Source organism: Portunus trituberculatus, chromosome 18, assembly GCF_017591435.1.
Source record: "Portunus trituberculatus isolate SZX2019 chromosome 18, ASM1759143v1, whole genome shotgun sequence".
Classification (NCBI taxonomy): Eukaryota; Metazoa; Arthropoda; class Malacostraca; order Decapoda; family Portunidae; genus Portunus; species Portunus trituberculatus.
Genome location: NC_059272.1, coordinates 14,615,122 through 14,636,039, shown reverse-complemented (window position 1 = coordinate 14,636,039; position 20,918 = coordinate 14,615,122). Strand labels below are relative to the sequence as shown.

General features: G+C 39.2%; 1 protein-coding gene across 3 annotated transcripts; it reads left to right on the top strand.

Moving 5' to 3' along the window:
* Positions 1-6,115: 6,115 nt before the first annotated feature.
* On the top strand, positions 6,116-20,905 carry LOC123505419 (eukaryotic translation initiation factor 2 subunit 2-like). 3 transcript variants are annotated; one of them, XM_045256660.1, is made up of 10 exons: positions 6,116-6,268; positions 13,289-13,442; positions 13,629-13,901; positions 15,020-15,067; positions 17,453-17,482; positions 18,329-18,468; positions 18,831-18,960; positions 19,309-19,372; positions 19,636-19,774; positions 19,947-20,905. In XM_045256660.1, the coding sequence occupies exons 1-10, from the start codon at positions 6,251-6,253 to the stop codon at positions 19,995-19,997; spliced, it is 1,047 nt and encodes a 348-aa protein (XP_045112595.1). In that variant the 5' UTR covers positions 6,116-6,250; the 3' UTR covers positions 19,998-20,905. The 3 variants fall into 3 exon arrangements, with proteins under 3 accessions (XP_045112595.1, XP_045112596.1, XP_045112598.1); XM_045256661.1 differs by lacking the exon at positions 15,020-15,067; XM_045256663.1 differs by lacking the exons at positions 15,020-15,067; positions 17,453-17,482.
* The last annotated feature ends 13 nt before the right edge of the window (positions 20,906-20,918 follow it).

The window sequence follows — 20,918 nt, the reverse complement described above, 5'->3', positions numbered from 1 at the left end:
TCCTGTTGCGCAATATATGGAGCTTTTCTATTTTTAGAGAGAGAGAGAGAGAGAGAGAGAGAGAGAGAGAGAGAGAGAGTAGCTGATTCTGAAACTTATCATTATTATTATCTATTTTGTCCTAATGTGAAAGAATGAATGGGTTACTTCAATAAAAGTAAAAAAAAAATAGAGAAGCAGGCAGGAAGTTCAGAAGTGTACCAGAAAAAGGGATAAAAGATTGAAAATACTGATCAGCTTGTCCTGGTACCGCTGGCACCATCAATATGTTCTGGTGTGGTTGAAGAGAAACACCGGGGCCTTTCCCTGAATTTATTGTAAGATACAAAGCGTATTGAAGCTTGGTAGACATGGTAGCGAGTAGCCGTGGAAGCTTGAGAAGTAGCCGGTGGCCAGAGCGAGACTTGTAGTCGGTAGCGGCTAGATGAAGCTTGTAGTAAGCGTGATGATGTAGATTTACGGTCTAGACACTGGAGTGTGACTGTAGACAGTAGACTGTAGATTGTAGAGGTAGACTGGCTGTGCAGGACAGGAGAACCAGTCAAAGAGAGAAGGCAAGCGGATTGCCAGGCAGAGCGTGAGTCTGTCCCCGAAACTGCGTTGGGAACGACTGAGCGTGGCGTGGGGTAGTGCGTAACAAATACCCATGGTCGCAGTACATCATACGGTAGAACATTACATTACCGCGCATAAAAGTAGTCTGTCTATGATAAGCTCTTGCACCCAACCCGGTAATGCCGCCCCCACGCTCAACAGCTGCACCCACACCCCAGCCAACACTCTGTCACCACCACCCACCCATGCCAGTTTGCTAATATTTGCATGTCTGTGTGAAGATAACCAGATAAATAGATAGTTAGGGAAGCAGTTTGATAGATAGATAGATAGAAATAAGAAACAGATAGATATATGGATAGGTAGGTAGATAGATTTTTAGATAGATCACTTGATTTATAAGAAGATAGATATGAATGAGAAAATGAATATATTCCTCTATTTATTATTAATTAACCATGGTATATTGTAAAACATACACTTATATCAAGAACAGAGGCGATATAATTAGAGAACGAAACAAATATCATAGTCTGCCTTTCAGATACCTCTTTTTTTTTTCCCACAGAAGATGCAAATATTCCCTGTACAATTTAATATTTACCGCTTCTCTAATAACGAAAAGAAAGATGTCGCAGTAACCAATAAGTCGATATATGAAATTTGTATAAGTATAATTTCTTAATGTAGCAATAGATAGTTATCATAAACACCGGGCCTATACTACAGACACTGTCATCACTGATGGTCGTGTGGTGGAGGTGGCGATGTCGTTGGGATGTTTAGATCATTGTGTTCTGCATTCTCACACACCCAGAGACACCCCACACACAGCCACATCCTCTAAAACGTACACATATATAACCAAAACACTCGTAAACACACACAAACACAAAACCAACTTAAATACACCAAACATTCATACATACATACACACACACAAGTGAGGATTACGTATCGCCATATTTTTCATATTTTTACTGGCAAGACAAAGGAGTGAACCAGCAATGCAACCAGTCAACATATACCTTCACCACGACCCTTCACAGTGCCTTACGCACGTTAATTTAGAATATTTTTAAGGCCATCAATTTACATTTAGGTTTTCTTTACTTATATAAGTGAAAGCAATTAGAAATATCTACCCAAATATTGAAAAGGCGGTAAGTATAACGAGCAGTAAGGGGGAAAGTCGTCAGCGATGTTGCTGCCCCAGGCCCCACGGGGACCCAGGCAGCTGCCTCCAGTACAGCCTGTGGGCTTCAATACTTTTTCTCGTATATATCCTAACGATAATATTACGTTTCCATGATGTATTGTTATAGTTTCTACAAGTCTTTCGTTTTATTTGAAGTGTGTTCCACGGCTCTATGGGCAAATATGTGGCATTTAGAGGTGTTTTATAGCGTAGGTTTGATGCGGCTGAACAGTTAAAATTTACGCATTGCTTTTTTTTTTTCTTTTTCAAGCTATAACTGGGTCTTTATGGTATCAGAGAATCGCCAATGCTCTTTTAAGTTTAAAATCAAACCATAGAGTCAAATACGTGGAGTCTGAAGTGGTTTGAAGAGTTTTGAATGAGTTGAGATTTCAATGCTATTCTTTACATTAATATTTGTTCATGCGTTCCCTTATGGTTTAAGGTAGGTATTAAATGTCTGAGAAGGTCGGTCATATAGGCTAATATTCTTTTTTATATACGTATGAAGTGGAAATGGTTGAATGTTTTAATAGTTTTATAAATGAATATGTTTATATACGTTTATTATATTTATTTTTGACATTTCTTTTGAATAAGTCAGGCAGAAGATGTTTTGATGTTGTGGATATTAATTAAATTATTTACCAAGTTATAAAATATCAATCGGCAGTGGCTTAATTTTTTCTATAGGTAATTTTTTAAATGACTTATTCACGTAATCTAATCGAGTCACTCCTGTTCCCGTCCTCCCTGCCAAGGTGGTGATTCATCATCGTTCTGGGGGCCCGGGCGCATATTTACCAAGTCTGGAAGGACTCGTTCTGCGGACGAAATTAGAGCCAATCACAGGCCGAGTTCAGCGGAGGCAAGTATTGCCAGCCCATGACGTCATCACCTGCCCGTAAAAACACTATTGTATCATTCTTAGACTAACTCAATCAAAGAAACAAAGACTTTCGATATTCAGCAGTTACATAATAACATTATTCATACATAGCTAGTGTAGTGTAGCACAACACTGGAATATAGTGTAAAGATTATCGACTTGTACAGCTTGAAATCTGGTAACAACGTTTTGCCTTTCCGCTTTCGGTGTAATATTTTTATTCGATGCCGATATCTAAGTAAGTTTTGTATAAGCACTAAAACACTGACATTCACTACCATAATACTCAATCATTCAGTAAACAGAGAAAATTTGCAATATAAGCCAACAATAATTCCCAACATATTTACCCATTAGAACAGGGGTTCTCAATCTTTTTAATCTGATGTACCCCTTGAAGTCTTTTAGTATTGGTCACGTACCACTTACTCACAATGCAGCGTCAGGAAGGGTAAAAATAAATTCATGGTTTATTGACTTCGTATATTAAGTTTAAATTGTGTTATATAATATATAACACTACCTCATAGTGACATACTCATATTAATTGAAAGTTTTGTCTGCTCCACATATTATGTGGAGCAGACAAAACTTTCAATTAATATGAGTATGTCACTATGAGGTAGTGTCGATAGGAACTAGTACTTCACAGGGGAAACACTGTGACTAGCATGCAATACATTTACCAAAACGAAACTATATCAGACAGTTTTCGATCACTGTGGTAGTGAACTAGTGCTGCTTGTAGTTAGCTGCAACTTGTTCCTAGCAAGACGCTATAGCCCATAACATGATAAAAAAGAGGTAACGAGGTAAGTCACTGTATGTGTGAATAACATATAAAAGTAATAAATCAGAACTAAATATTTTAGGTTTGCAAGGTTAGGTTGTATGGCAACTGCAATTCAAGAGAGCTTTCTCTAATGTGACATAACTCAAAGAGTTTCCTTGTTAACGCTGTTAATGTGTTCTGGTTGTAATGCAGGACACATCTAGCGTAGCACATGTAGGCCACATGGAATGCTACAAACAGGTTTGCGGTTATTCATAACTGAAGTATTTTGAGAAACCTGCCACGTACTTCCAAAATCCCTCTCACATATCCCTGGGGGTAAGCGTATCCCAGGTTGAGAACCCTTACAGTAGACGTCTTCTTCACTCCACGGTGTTTTGTACCGTGGTGACATTAGTTGCTGGCGAAACACCTTCCTGACGCATGAATACAGTTTGTTGGTGTTAAAACACATGCTGGATTTAAATAAGGAAACCTCCCTTCAGCGCTTGATATCCTCACGAGACCACGTTAGTCCTGAATTCAGTACAGTCACCACCCTTATGAATATCAACATTGCGGAAACCATCTTCTTCAAAATTCAACACATCTGCGTCCAGTAAACTGACCTTTTTGGTGCTATTTCTCACTCATTTGGAGACTGCCAGTGCCAAGATTTTCACTTTTGGGCAGCTGTGTTTACTAAACTTCAGTAAACTGCTAGAAAAGCCAGTTCCTTGAGGCACCTTTCGGCTCGTTGGCGTTGGCACCAAATTATTAGGCAGCGATCCCTGCACATTTCCTCTGTTTACTGGCTGACTGAGTATTATGTTATTGAATATCAATGTTTTAGTGCATATATACAACTTACTTAGATATCGGCACCAAACAGAATAAGACCTAAGAATGATACAATAGTGTTTCTACGGGGCTAGTGATGACGTCATGGGATGGCAATACTTACCTCCGCTGAACTCGGGGTGTGATTGGCTCTAATTTCGTCCGCGGGACGAATCATTCCGGACTTGCTAAATATGCGGTCCGGGCTTGTGTCTCTTTCCCAACGAACCTTCCTGTTCATCAATATTTTGTGTAATATCTAGCGTTTTCTAAGTTTTTTTTTTTTTTTGCATTCCTAAGTTCTAGTGTATAGATAAAGTAGTAGAAAGAAGAAGAGGAAAGCAAAAGAGGAGGAGGAAGAAAAAAGTAAAAAGGGAAGAGAAATAGAAGGAAGAGCCAAGCCACAATATTTAACTAAGTCTCCCTTGTAATCTTGTCGTTCTTTATAATGAATTCTGGTGTTTGGACAGTACATTTAAGGTTTTTTTTACGTGTTTGGTAGTCTTGCATGGTGTTTTGAGTGGACTTTGGGTATTATAAATAAGCTTATGGTGCTGTAAATGTGTTCTGAATGCTATTTAGGTATTTTTAATGTGTATTAGATAGTTTGAGATATAATTTACGTATTTTTAGTGTGTTAGGAAGGGAGGGCTTGCGTATTTAGATGTTTTGATAATGTTTCGGAGGATTTTGATGTGCTTTATGAGTAATGAGTGTGTTTTGTTTTAATTTGAGTGTTTTAATTGGTTTGTTTGTGGAGGGGATATCTTTCTGTGTGTGTTTGAGTGTGTCTTCACGTGTGGAGTTGGTTTTATAGTGAGTTTTGGGTGAGTGTGTTGCTGTTTTGAGGTGTTATATGATGTTTTAGTGTGTTTTTAGTTTGTTCTCAGTTTTTTTTTTTTTCTTGTGGCTTGGATGTGTCTGGGTTTGTGAGAGGGGTGGTTTGGGTGTTTTTTTTTTTTTTTTGTGTGTGTGTGTGTGTGTATGTAGGTATTCTGACTGTACATACATACATACATATATACATACGTATTTTTATGCTATCAAGAATAAGAATAATAAAGTAAGAATGAAATTAAGAATTAAAAACCAGTAACAACGATGAGGTGTCATCATTAATTTCTTCCATCAATAATTTCCTTCAATGTACGACATTCTTACCCCACCGTGCGATGTCCACCTGTGCTTCTCCCTTTCCTATTCTCATCCTTGCTCAGTGTTGCCAATGTAGCGAAAAAATGAACTACTATTTAGCCACCACATTTTGAATTTAACTATCTCGACACTTTTAGCTACTTATCATTAAATTTGTATAATTATTCTTATTCTATCTAGGTACCGTAGGAGAACAATAATTGAATACATTTGTGAGTTGTGTGTAATGAATATGATGCATTGACACGAGAGAACTTGATAGGGAGGGATTGAGTGGGAACATCCTTTGTTGGGTAAGGCCCGCCCAATCCCTACCAACCCAACACTAACGCATTCTCAGAGACAGTTGTGGACTGACACTTATAGTATACATAATATACAGAATAAGGTAACTAGCACAGTAAGAAATTAATTCATTGATCTCTCTCTCTCTCTCTCTCTCTCTCTCTCTCTCTCTCTCTCTCTCTCTCTGTGTGTCTCTCTGTGTGTGTGTGTGTGTGTGTGTGTGTGTGTGTGTGTGTGTGTGTGTGTGTGTGTGTATTAGTTGTTCCTATTAAAAGTGATATTCAGCTACATTTTAGGAAAATTCGCTTCTGATTTTAGCGACATTTTACTATTAGTCCAGCGACGATTAGTAAGTGAGAGTTGGCAACTCTGGAAACAAGAGGCTTTGTGTATAAGGAATCTAATAGCATCATGGTGTGCATTAAGAGGGGATCGGTTTCTCGTCCCGTTAGTCATTTGTCGAGGGCTTCAAAATATTCCGGGATCTATTCCTTTCCACAAGGGCTGACGAAACACCGTGTTAGGAGCAGCGTGCTGAAGCCCAATACCCACCACCATGGCGGAGGAGGAGTGTGTGAGTATAGGGCGGGCGTGTGAGGGCGCGGTGGAGACGATGAAGGTGGAGGGCGAGCTAGAAGACGTGGGGAGGAGATGGGTGAAGCTCCAGCTGGCCACCACCACCTGTCCCCACTTCCCGGGTTATATATCCACCTTCCTCCTCTTATTTATTACTTTTACCATCTTCTGTTACTGTTTTAGGTCGGTGTGGTGGTAGCTTGATTGTGTTGTGTAGTGTTGCCTGGTGTGGTGTTCCTTCCCCCGGCCCTGCCCAGCCACGGGGTGTCTCGTGTTGCCAAGTGAGCGGCGCAAGGAATGTCATTGTGCCACCAAGTTTTGACACTTTCTCAGACCATCATAACTTCAGTGGTTTAATGAGGTGTTGGAAGGACCTGGTCCGTGGTGTCTGCCTTGCGCCTTTCTCCCAGGAGCGGAAAGATGGGTGATGTGCTTCCTTTCCTCTTCCATTTCATCTCCTTACCTCTCTCCTACTTAGTGTGTTCAGGTCATCTTTTCATTGTTGGTCTAGTATTCAATTCTATGGTTTTCTGTGGGATGCTACAGTTTTTCCATTAGATTGTCATTGGCGTCCAGATTGGGAAAAAAAAAAGAACCATCTGCCATGACTGCACAGATTGATACTGGCATGTTTGCGGGAACTTTTCTCTGAGTTTTCAAGGATAAGTTGCCTTAACATAACATAACATAACATAAATAATAGGATAACAAAGGGCCACCAGGGCTCATCTAGGTTATCCTGTATCTGTCGCACAGCGACCTCGTCATCAGTACTTAAAGATACACTTACAAGTACACAATACATTATATACTAATTCTAAATATTTGGCCCATTAACAGGGGTAAGTCCTGCAGCGAAATCCTCTACAATTTGTGGTCCCCATACATGGGGATCATGTCTTGTTTAACTATAGTAAATTTCTTATAAAAACTATCATGCAGTGCTATACATAATTATAAATCTAATAAATTTAAGTGCTTATCTAATCTGTTTTTAAACATTGTCAAACTAGTGCTATTTACAACCGTCTCTGGCAATGCATTCCAGAAGTCTACCACTCTATGACTAAAGAAATATTTTCTTATATCTAACCTGCAGCCTTGCTTTCTAATCTTCCTGCCATGATTTCTAGTCCTATTTCCCTCCTCTAAGGTAAAGAAAGATCTCACATCTATGTAGTTTGTATCTGAGAACATTTTAAATAACTCTATCATATCCCTCTTATACATCTCCTCTCAAATGAAAACATGTTTAATTCCTTTAATCTATCTCTATACTCCAGGCGCTTTAATGCTGGTATCATCCTAGTTGCTCTTCTCTGAACTGCTTCTAACATGTTGATATCCTGCCTATAGTGGGGTGACCAGGCCTGTATGCAATACTCTAAATGGGGCCTAACATAGGAATTATATAAGCTACGCACCACTTCCTTACTTTTATAACTAACATTTCTATTTATAAAACCCAGGATCCTATTTGCCCTATTTCTTGCTTCTAAACATTGCTTTGAAAATTTCATAGTCCTGTCTATCACTACTCCTAAATCCTTTCCTTCCTCTACTGCCTCTAGCCAACATCCCTCCATCTCATAGTTAAAGTTTGTGTTGTCTTTACCTAAATGCATAACCTGACACTTTTAGAATTAAACTCCATCTGCCACCTGTCTGCCCATGCTATCAGCCTGTCCAGGTCTCGTTGTATTCTGTAATTGTCCTTTTCACCCTGTACTGCACATGCTATCTTAGTATCATCTGCAAACTTTGATACTTTGCTACTAATTCCTATATCTAAATCGTTAATGTACACCAAGAAAAGAAGAGGTCCTAGCACTGATCCTTGGGGTACCCCACTAACCACTTCCTTCCACTCAGACATTGCCCCATTTAATACTACTCTCTGTTTCCTATCAGAAAGCCATTCACTAATCCAATCAACTAACCTACCCCTATCCCATGTAGTCTCAATTTGTACACTAGCCTCCTATGCGGTACCTTATCAAACGCCTTGCTAAAATCTAGATATATAACATCTATGCTATTTCCATCATCTAACTCCTTGGTAATATATTCTAAGATATCGAGCAAATTTGTAAGACAGGACCTCCCTGATCTAAAGCCATGTTGGGTATCTCTAATTAATCTATTCTCATTTAAATGCTCCCAAATACTACCCTTAATGATTTTCTCTAGTATCTTACATACTATACTAGTTAAACTGATCGGTCTATAATTATTCGCATCATCCTTCCTACCTTTTTAAATATTGGAGTAACATTAGCTAACTTCCAGTCCTGAGGTATCTCAGCAAACCTAAGTGATCTTTCAAAGATTAACTTAAGTGCTTCAGAAATACTGTCTACACCCTCCCTAAGTACTCTGGCATGTAGCTCATCAGGACCACTAGCTTTCCTATCGTCTAGTTCAAGAATAAATTTCCTAATAATTCCCGGTTTTATATCAATATTTTCTAAAGCTCTTAAACTACTCGTCGCACTGTTTGTAACAGGATTTCCTATTCTTTCCTAGTAAATACTGAAGAAAATTGTTCATTCAATAATTCTACTATGTCTTCATTTTGATCCACTACTACACCATCTTTTCTGAGTGGTCCAATCCTATCCTTATTTCTTTTATCACTGACCTTGTAATAACTATATAATTTTTGGGATCTTTACTCCCAGCTCTAGCTAGTTTTATCTCTGCCTGCCTTTTACTTTTTTATAACCTTACTCAAATCATCCCTGACCTGTCTGTACCTAATCAAATCTACATCTTCCCACTTTTCTGCAACTCTCTGTATGCCCTCTTCTTCTCTCTGATCTGGCTACCTATCTCATGAGTCCACCATAATGGCTTCCTGTTTCTCTGCCTTATATCTTTGTAAGGGATACACTGCATCACTATACCCTTTACTACAACCTTAAAAATATCCCACATCTCCTGTGCAGTTTTATTTCCAAAACTATCTTCCCAGTTTACCTCTCCTAATAACTGACGTAACCTACCATAATTGCCTTTCTGATAGTTTGGGACTCTAGTCTTATTCACTATATTATCCCTACTGGAATTAATGATAAATCTAATTATATGATGGTCACTGTTTGCTAAAGTCTCTCCTACCTCAACTTCCTTTAAACAATGCTCAATATTTGTTAGTACTATGTCTAAAACCTTCCTCCCCTAGTAGGTTTATCTACCATCTGCACTAAATAGTTATCCTGAAAACTTTCCATAAACTTATTTTCACTAGCATCTCCTACCATCCTCTCCCAGTTTACTGACTTAAGATTAAAATCCCTAAGATAATTGTCTGACTAGTACACCCCTATTTATCTCATCTACCATAAGGTTGTCTACATCTGCTGACTGGTTAGGTGGCCTATAAAAGCTCCTACTCTAATAACCTTACTTTTGTTTACTCTAACATCCAGCCATAAGGACTCTACTCTGTTATCTACCTTAATACCATTAACCTGACTGGAAATGAAGGATTTTTTACATAAATAACTACTCCTCCGCCTATCCTACCAATTCTCTGGTGTAAATACATAATGTATCCATCTACTTCATATTCTTTCCTATTTTCCTAAACTTTTCCTCATTTACCCATGCCTCTGTGACACATACAACATCTAAGTCCTCCTCAACTATATAACTAGATAACTCGTCCTTCTTGTTCCTAAGACTCCTGGCATTTACATAAAAACATTTAAGTCCTGCTACCTTCCTAGATGCTGTCTCCTTATTTGGAATCCTAATCTTATTCTCTCCTATTTGCACCTGGAAATCTTTCCTAATCTTTTCACTATCTCTGTTTATCCTATCTAATTTATGTCTAGCATCTTTCTTCTGGAATGCATTTGCTACCTCACCCCCTACACTCCATCCCAACTCCCCCTCCAGACATCCACTCAGCACATCCACACCCTTCCTACTCAGATGCACACCATCCCTAGCATACAAATCCCTTCGCCCATAGAACCTATCCCATACATCCACAAAGCTGACACCCACATCCTTACACATCCTTTTTTTTTTTTTTTTACATTACAAGGGCACTGGCCAAGGAAAACAAAGTGTTGGAAAAAAAAAAATCCGCTGGTTGCCAGGCCCTGTTAAGAGGAAAGTAGAAAAAAAACAAAAAAATCTAAAAGGAGGGTCCAGTTAACGTAAGAGGTGTCTTGACACTCCTCTTTTGAAAGAGTTTAAGTCATAGGCAGGTGGAAATACAGACACAGGTAGAGAGTTCCAGAGTTTACCAGTGTAGGGAATGAAGGAGTGAAGATACTGGTTAACTCTTGCATTAGGAAGATGGACAGAATAGGGATGAGAAGAAGTAGAGAGTCTTGTGCAGCGAGGCCGCAGGAGGGGAAGGCATGCAGTTAGCAAGTTCAGAAGAGCAGACAGCATGAAAACAGCGGTGAAGACAGATAAAGATGCAACATTGCGGCGGTGACTTAAAGAATCAAGACAGTCAGTTAGAGGAGAAGAGTTGATAAGACGAAAAGCTTTAGATTCCACCTTGTTTAGTAAAGCTGTGTGTGGATCCCCAGACATGAGAGCCATACTCCATACACGGGCGGATAAGGCCCTTGTACAGAGCAAGCAGCTGGGAGGAGAGAAAAATGGACGAAGACGCCATAGGACACCTAACTTCTTGGAAGCTGATTTAGCAAGAGTAGAGATGTGAAATTTCCAGTTTAGATTTTTAGTGAAGGATAGACCGAGTGTGTTTAATGTAGAGGAGAGGGAAGTTGAGTGTTATTGAAGAAGAGAGGATAGTTGTCTGGAAGGTTATGTCGAGTAGATAGTTGTAGAAATTGAGTTTTGAGGCATTGAACAAAACCAGGTTTTCTCTGCCCCAATCAGAAACAAGTGAAAGATCAGAAGTTAGGCGTCCTATAGCATCTCGCCTTGAGTCATTTAATTGTTGTTGGGTTGGGCGTCTGTTGAACGCTGTTGAATAATGCAGGGTGGTATCATCAGCATAGGAGTGGATAGGGCATTGAGTCAGATTTAGGAGATCATTGATGAATAATAGAAAGAGAGTGGGTGATAGGACAGAACCCTGTGGAACACCACTGTTGATAGTTTTAGGGAAGAACAGTGACCGTCTACTACAGCAGCAATAGAACGATCGGAAAGGAAACTGGAGATGAAGGTACAGAGAAGGATAGAATCCGTAGGAGGGTAGTTTAGAAATTAAAGATTTGTGCCAGACTCTATCGAAGGCTTTCGATATGTCAAGGCCGACAGCAAAGGTTTCACCGAAGTCCCTAAAGAGGATGACCAAGATTCAGTTAGGAAAGTAAGAAGATCACCAGTAGATCTGCCTTTACGGAAACCATACTGGCAATCAGAGAGAAGGTTGTGAGCTGATAGATGCCTCATTATCTTCCTATTAAGGATAGACTCAAAGGCTTTTACCCGATCATTCACACCAATGGCTCTAGACAACCATTCCTGCTAACATACACACGAGGCAAGATTCCTGACACTACACACCTCCTACCACTCTCCCTTATCTTGCCTAACATTTCCCGAAATCTTGCCACTAACTCCTCCGACCCACCTGCTCTGACATCGTTCCCACCTACGTGCAAAACTACTACACCCTCCCTCTCCATCCCCCCAACCCTCTTCTGCACCTCCTCACTCACTGCCTTCACACCTGCACCAGGCATACACACGTTCGTCCTCCTATCCCTGTCTTTCCCACAGAAAGTGCTATCTAAATACCTAACCTGAGAGTCACCCACCACACACACCTGAGGTGTGCTAGGCACAACCATCCTCCTCCTCTCCTCTACCCCCTTCTTTCTCCTTTCACTCACCACAACCACTTCATTCACTCCACTCTCACTCTCCCCCTTCCCCTCCAACAAACCGAACCTATTTTCACACTCAACAGGTTTAGTCCTATCCTCCCTAACTATCTCCGCTTTCCTTCCCCTCGCAACCTGCCATCTCTGCCTATCCTGACTACTATCTTTCCCAGTCTGGCTCGCCTGCTCCCTCTTCCCCACTCTGCTCTTCCCGACAGAGGGCCAAGCCACCCTGTCGCCCTCAGAAGGTCCAACCTTCGGCCTAACACTGATCTCCTGCCTAATTTTTTCCACTGCCTCCCCAAGCCTCTTAACCTCCTCCTTCAATTCAAAGATGAGAACTTCGTTCGCACTTTTCCCCTCACTTAGCTTTCTGATTTCCTCTCGCAATTCTCGGTGCTCAAGAGAAAGAACTAAATTCTCGCTCTTGAGCCTACACACCATACACTCAGAAAAGTCAACGACCTTCCTGTCGTGCCCACACATCTCACACACAACAAACTCTCCCAATCCCACCTCAACACTCTCTTTCACGCACTCAATCACACTCTGATATACCTCAGTAGCTACCGCCATACTAATTTACAATATGTTAACTCACAAACAAATAAAAATACTAGGTGACGGCGGGGTGGGGGAACCGCGGTGGTGGGAGGGCCTAAGTGAGGTCAACTAATCCTCTTTCAAGGTCAACTTGACGGTTACAAGCCTAGTCTCCTCGCTCTACCAAAAATACTTTTAACTCACAAACACTGATTCTAACCACTATTTCACTCTAATCTAACACTTGCAGTACACACTTTCACTTCACTAACACTCAAAAGCACCACACACAGACACCAAGCACAAACACCACTCGCTAACTATAAAAACCACAGCCAGAAACGGAGCGCACACACAACACGTCCACTCGCCACCACAGCTATATTACCTTGAAATTCCCAGGACTTGATACTCAAAATCGTTATTTTATTTTTCTGTAGGCCTAGCCACTTGTTTACCCAAAGTGCTGGAAATAAGGAAGCCCTTGTTCTTTTACTTATTAAATTGATATATATTGGTTTTAGTATAAGTTAATATTGGAAAAGTGTTTTAATGCTGCTTTGATTTTTTAGATGTGTTTCCATTTGACTTTTTATAGCTGACACAGGCACCTCCTTTTACCCAATACTAATTAATAAATGGACCTTCAGATTTTCGATCCTAACCTTAAGAAGAAAAAGAAGAAGAAGACTGGTTTCAATCTTGATGCCGCATTAGCAGAAGGTAGTGGAGCCCCTGAGCCTGCCCCCACTCCAGAGAATGGAGAAGTGCAGGAAGCAAAGGAAAGCACCCCGGAGATGGATGGTACGTTAAGGGAAACAGTAAATACTGTATGTAACGTACAAAATGCACCAGAATTTGAGTTTTATAAGTTTTCAGTAATACACATAAGATTGTCCTCGCCAAGACTTAATATATATGTGTAAAAAACTAAATGAGTCTGCCTATTTTCAGGTATAACCTTTATTATTGTAATTTTCCTGTTGTCAGATATGGAGATGTATGGGAAAAAGAAGAGCAAGAAAAAGAAGAAGCCCTTCTCCTTGGACGAGATGAGTGATGCCCTGCCAGAGACCAAGGACAATGGGGTGGCTGCCGGGGAGGACCGGGAGCCACCTGCCATTCAGGCTGCAGAGGTGGATGACTTTGATCTTGACATGGACTTCACCAGAACCAAGAAGAAGAAAACTAAGAAAAAGAAGGTGCTGAATGACCTCATAGCCAAGGATGAAGTGGCAGCCGAGGCAGATGACAAGGAATTGGGTAAGTGTTTCGTTCCCTTTGTTGGTGTTGACGCTAGCACCCGTTGAGCAGCAGCAGCTAGAGCAGACCATCTTCTAGACCTCATTGTTGGCTTGTCTTTGGTGTGTCGATCACAAATGTGTTTGAGTTTTTTTTAGGCAGGTTGACTTTTCCTCGATCTCTTTTATTGATTTAGTCCAGTTTTTAATCTTCTTTCTGTGTATTTGTTTCATGTATGCATTTGATTTTGTTTTTGTTTTATATTTTTTTTTCATGTATAAGTTTCATATATCTTTGTCTTGCAATATGAAATGTGTGGTAAAAGAAGATTGTCAAATGATTTGTGTAGGTCGTTTGTTTTGTTTGCAGTTTATTCTCTGGAGAAAAAAATATGTATATGGTAAATGTACCGGCTACCTCCCAGTATTCCTTGTTTTGTTTTTTTTCTGAGAGACTTTCTGGAAAAGCAATTTGGCTGGAATGAGATTATTTGTTGTACAAAATTGTGATGGATATAGCATACCTTTAGCACTAATTTGAAATTCTTTTGTTAGGTATATAGCATACCTTTAGCACTAATTTGAAATTCTTTTGTTAGGTATGTTACTAACCCCATCATACACTCAGGGCCTGTAGTGAGGTACAGTTCATGATTAGATTATGGCATGGTCTGGTATCTGCAGCTTTACTGTGTTATGATTGAGTTTTTTAATTGATGTTTTGGAAGAGTTAATTTCTCCTGATCCTTAATCATAACATTTTCACACACATGTGAGACAAAGATGGTAATGTAATGGCTTAGGGAGGGGTGGGGTGACTAGTCCTTAAGTTATGTAAGCCAGAAGGCTGTGTTGACTTCATGTACTCATAGACCATTTGATTCATACCAAGCAAGTGTTGCCTTTCCATGCTGGACGTCACTCTCTAAGATATCATCAGTGGCTTGCTTCCTTAATCCACTGCACCTTATCCTCTCAGCATTCAGTGTCTTTGCTGCCAGTATTTTGATGACCTGATCTATCTGGAAGCAAAGTCTGATGCTTGAAAGGATTGCCATACCAGCTGTTCCACATGACCATGTGAGCTATCCTTTAGTGTGTAGAGTTCATGAATCTCATCCCATAAAGGTGTTCTTTCAGATTTGGCAACTGATGGGAGTCGTGAGCCAGGCCTGGTAAATAAAGAGGGTGAGGATTAATTCAAACCCACCAGCATGTCCAGCAGCCTGTGCCGGACAGGGGTTCATTCTTCTGGCTGCTGGCAAACAGCTTCACATAAATGTTTCAGTGCTGATATAAGAGCGTGACATCAGCAGAATGGACCGCTGTAATGGTTTTCTTTGAACATGGTTAACATAAACCAATTTGTTCACTACGGAAAAGTAGAGCATCACTTTGCCAACTGGCAATTTTGCATGAACCTTGCAAGAAAGAGTCTGTGGAGCTGCTAATAGTATCAGTTGCTTATAACTGAACTGGAATATTTCACCTTCATATTTGTGAATTGTTTATCTGACTGGCACCTTTTTGGGTAAAGGCTACACTGGCAGCTCCATCTTGTTTTGTACCCAGAGCCTCCAGGCACCATTTTGCACTCACCATGCAAAACTCATTGTGTCATCTATTTTCCTCACACGTGTCACATATAATATGCATCTGAAATAGTGTCTTAAATTCATAATTGAGTGAATATATATGAGAATTTAATGAGGTCTTAGTTAGGAAAGAGTCAGATGCTCTGTTTTGGACAAAATAGATATTTGGAATACATTTTGTAGTTATGTGGGGTAACAATTCAAATTCTGCCCATTGGTTTTGACACATGCACAGATTTTAGGAATTTGTAGGTAGTTAAGCAGATTTTTATTTGAATAAGGTTTGTCAGAACACTGGTGTTAGTTGGTTCTATGTAAAGGTTTTATCTAGTTGGAGTTTTTCATGTTGCATTTTTCATTAGAGATAGTTATGTAATTTTATTTCCTGATATATAGTGTGCAATGGTGTCACTTTTTAACATGGAATTTTATGTAAATAGATAAACACTTGGGCACTTCAGATCTAAGCCAGTGTAATCAGAATTTGTTGCACTGTGGTCTTTCCTAATTGGATCAACTATATAGTGTTTTTCTGCTGCTGATGCTTTGACCACTCTGAAAGTACTTACCAAGGGGTGACTGAGGCACAAAGGCCTCCACCTCTGTTCATCCAATTACTCTCACTTTGGTTGTTCAAACATTCTGCCTCCACTAGCACTACCAGTATCCGTTTGCCTTAATCCTTCCACTTTTTTTCTATCACTGCCTTGAGTTTTACTCACTTTTTTTACAAACTGTGTTCACTAATATTCTTATGCATCAGTCAGGCTTTCTTATTTAAATAAATTTTCTCCTAACCAATGAATTTTTGCAGGGGATCTTTCTTGTTTGTTCTTTTATTATTTGTTCTCAATGAATTGATTCATGATGGTGTTTAGCAATTGGTGGTGATGTAATTGCAAGTTATTTCAGTCACTATGCATTATGGAGAGTTGCAGTAGTGTGTATATCAGTCACAACTATATCCCCTAAAACTGTCACCTTATTAGTGTAAGTATCGGGAACTTAACAATACCCTGTGACACTGGAAGAGGAGAGGTTTGTTACTGGAGTATCGTAGCTAAGATATCTTAGTTATGTGTCTAATTGGCTTTGGGAAGGAAGCTAACAATGATGAGAGCTTGTTGAATCCATGGTTATGCTTCATTAGCGGTTAGGTATGCCTGGAAGCACTGACAAAGGAGCTGCTTCATGCTAGAAAACCATAAATTGTTTTTACCTAGACAACCCCACAAAATGCTGTGTATGTCCATAGCTGTGCATGTAATATGGCAGGAGATCTATACCAAGTAGGCAACTTTCTTGTGGGTCAGTGAGGGCAAGGTGCATGTGACAGTACACCAGCAGCCACTCAATGTACAAAAGAATCACAAATTAGGGTTTGTTATTTTTTTTTTCAACTCTTGAATACAGTCTACATGAAATATATATGGTTAAGGTTTGTTTATTCATATAAATTTGTTTCAATTAAAGAATCCTTTTAGAGGAGTCATTGGCCTTATACAGCAAAATGAAATAGTTGCATGAATGTTTTCTTCCAACTTTAGATATGATTTATTTTACTGCAAGCACTCAGTCCTATAAGTACTGTTATATCTAGATTACTGGCCACCTTTTCACTGCACAAACCAATGCCTTGTGTGAGTGTGGCCTCTCGTTTACTTGTGTCAAAAAGAAAAAGCAACCCACTCAGTGCAAGGTGGGAGCCAGCTCCTGTTTAGCAGCAGTGAAAAGGTTTATGTACTTTTATATGAACATAAGCATGATAGCACCCAACCACTTGTAAGTTGCAAGTGTGTTTAGACCATGAATGCTGATGTGTTATTCAAGCAGATACCTCAACTAATGTTGAATGGCTGTTTGTAGAAGATTTTCTGTTATTGGTTTAGGAACATTTGTCACATATATACATTTATATTATGTATAAATTCATAGTATGGCATCAAGTAACTAACTCTCATTTTACACATGCGCTCAGAGGACACTATAGTGTGTGAGGAGATTCGAGGTGAGTTGTAATATCTGGATAAAGATGGTGACAACTATTTGGAATATATTTTAATTGTGACTAAGCTTTATATTGTTTTATCAGTTTTTTGTTTTTCCCCTGGCCGTTTTGTACTGAGGTCAGTGAGGATTGGCTCTCCCACTGGAGGCCTGAAGGCCAAGAAGAATGTATAGCTTCATGTCTGGGCATTTCCCTTTTGCTAGGATGTCAGTCTGTATATGGCTAGAAATATGACTTATCTTTTTGATACTTAGTTTTGGTAAGTATGAAATGAATGCAGGCATCTTTTTATATGATGTGTTCCTTGCATATTGTAATTGAAAACTAAATGGGAAGGAATGAGGGTATTAGGGATTCCTCCTCTCTGTTGGTATCACTACAGAGTGAAAAAAGTGTCATATTTTCTCTTGGGTGCCCTTCTATGAGTGATCTCTGCCTGATGTACTATTGTATGTGTATTTTTTTATTGTGATGAATGAATCATTGATTTTCAGGTTTTTGTTTGAACTTTCTATAGTAACACTAGTTCAGATTACTTTCTTTCCCTCATAAAATAGGTAAATTATATTAAAAGGCAAAATCTTAAACAACTTCACTGTCAAGTAAAGTTAAAACTTTCAAAATATATGAAGGGTACAGTGAACTTTCCATCCTTTGTGTCTGTAATTTGTATTCATTAGTTTATGAGTAATGACAACTCTATTGGAATACAACTCCCTGTATTGCTACATGAAGTATGTGCTTAGCTTTCAGATTATAATGCATGAACCCTTTTGTAGTTGAAATATGTTCACAGCTCTATCTTTAAATTGGCTTGCTGATGTTGTAATTTGTGTCTGTCCCTAGAATCTGGTGATGGCTGGGTGGGCAGTGAGCGGGACTACACCTATGATGAGCTGCTGGAGCGAGCTTTCAACCAGCTGAGGGAGAAGAACCCAGAGATGGCTACTGGTGAGAAGAAGAAGTTCATCATGAAGCCCCCCCAGGTATATTGGAAATTAGTATTCATATACTAGTCTACATTATTCTAACATGAGTGTTTATAACCTTAAAATGGGATTGAGCCTCAACAAGCTGGTGAGGAGTCTGTGATGTGGTAGGATGACCCTGATGCCAGGTCAGGGAGCAAGCCACTGCTGCCCCTGTGGAACCATACTCATTCTCTACTGGTGCTGTAATTAAAACTTTAATATGAATTGCATCTAACATAAATCTTGAGTGGAACCAAAATCCCATGGTTAGCTGGAACCTGGTTATAATGAAGGCTTGACTCAGTCAAAAGACCTACTGTAAGCAATCACAGAATAGTGTTTGCAACGATCATATATCCTCTTTTGTTTACCATCAGGTCGTCAGAATTGGCTCAAAGAAGACTGCGTTTGCCAACTTTGCAGAGATCTGTCGCCTTCTTCACAGGATGCCCAAACATGTACTTCAGTTCCTCCTTGCAGAGTTGGGTACCTCTGGTAGTACTGATGGTGAGTGAGGACAACAATTTGTTTGAAATTGTAATGAAGAAATTTGTTCAGTAGGTGCTGTAGAAACTAATATAGATTAAAATTTACCTTATCAAATGCTTATTAAAGTATTGTTAAGATAACTTCACTCTGTTGAATCATAGTTTTGCTAGTTAAATGGAAATACAAAAAATACTTGTTATGAGTAAGTGCTGCATTTCCTACCACACAGTTATTACTTTATTTGTGTGGGTACTTTCTCTTTCACTTTTCATAAGCAGTCTGTGAATTGCTTGAATTAGTAGGTGTTATTGTAGCTATTATGTACTCCTTTGAAATAACATATCCTTATTTTTTGTACTGTTACAGGTAGTAATCAGTTGATCATCAAAGGTCGATTCCAACAAAAACAGATTGAAAATGTCCTTAGGAGGTAAGTGTACCAACAAAGGCAATCAGTGCCAGACCTTTGTTGTGCTGTCCTTTTCTTTGAGTGAGGGGTGAAAGAGGGATTTCTAAGTGAGGGAATGCCTATGGGTATGGAAAAAGTGGTTGTTCTTGAATAGGATGACGTGTCACTTTTGTTTGGTATAGGTATAGGTGGGAAAATACTTCAAGTAGGGGACCAACTGTGCATACTTTTGAATTGGACTAATTATATACATGATTACATTTTCTTGTTTCTGTTCGCCACAGATATATTAAGGAATACGTCACCTGCCATACCTGCCGATCCCCCGACACAATCTTGCAGAAGGACGCTCGTTTGTACTTCCTTCAGTGTGAACAGTGCAATTCTCGGTGTTCTGTAGCTCCTATCAAGTCTGGTTTCCAGGTGAGTTGCTTTTATCATTATCCTTGCTCTTTCTTTGTGCTTTCATTGCTCTTCACAAACTGTTGATCTCTGAGAACTTTAAGAAATGGCAATTGAAATGTTGTAAGTTAACTATTTTGAACTTGCTTTATTGCGAGCTGAATTTCTCATGTCCTTTTTTTGTTTTTTTCAGGCTGTGGCCAACAAACAACAGAGGCAAGCTATCAGGGCAAGCAAGAATTAGGTACCATCTTATTTTTAGCTATTATTTTTTATACAAATACTTATCATACACTCAGCTCTACACTCATGCTCACAGTAGGAGAACATGTAATTGAATCATATAAAAATACACATGTCTCAAACCAATATAGATATTTGACAACCCCTATTTTGTAATTATGTAATTATTTATGTATATTTCTACTTCCTTTAAGGATCCTATATTGTGTTACCTCCAAATTTCTTAACTCACAAATATTAATGTTGTTTAGCTACTGGACACTGAAAATACAAAATATCAGGTGCCTTCAGCTGCCAAGGGGGGTCAGTGACTGGCTGGAATTGTCGCATGATTGAACCTCTTGATGTTCTAATTAGGAGGGTTGTTTGTCTAAAGAATTCATGATCTTTTAGATTTATTTACATTGGTTGTTGATGAGTTCACACATATATATATATAAATAGGACATATTTGAAATGTTGCTTTGTCAATAATGATAATGTTGGTTTTGGATTGCAGTTGTTAGGTTTAAAAGTTATCCTTTCATTTGTTCCAAACTTGATACTAGATAGGTATCCTCTCTACAGGAATAATTATGGTTAAACTGTGTGTCATTTGTAATGCTTAGCTTCTATCACAGTTAATGCAAGGGTGCTTACTCCTGCAAATATTTAATGCAGTATATCTTAAATGATAGTTAGTCCTGCACTTACGAATATTTATTCCTCTGTTAAAGTGAATATGCCTCGTTACCTCTGCAGCCACACCTCACACTGAGTGTGTGTGTGCACTTGTGTGTGTGTGTGTGTGTTTATGTACTTGATGGAGGATATCTATGGGTGGCATTGACAAAGCATCAGGACATAAGGTTATATTATCTTGTATCAAGTTGTTTTATGACAAATTACGGAAATAAATTCTATCTTGAGTCAGGTAGTATAT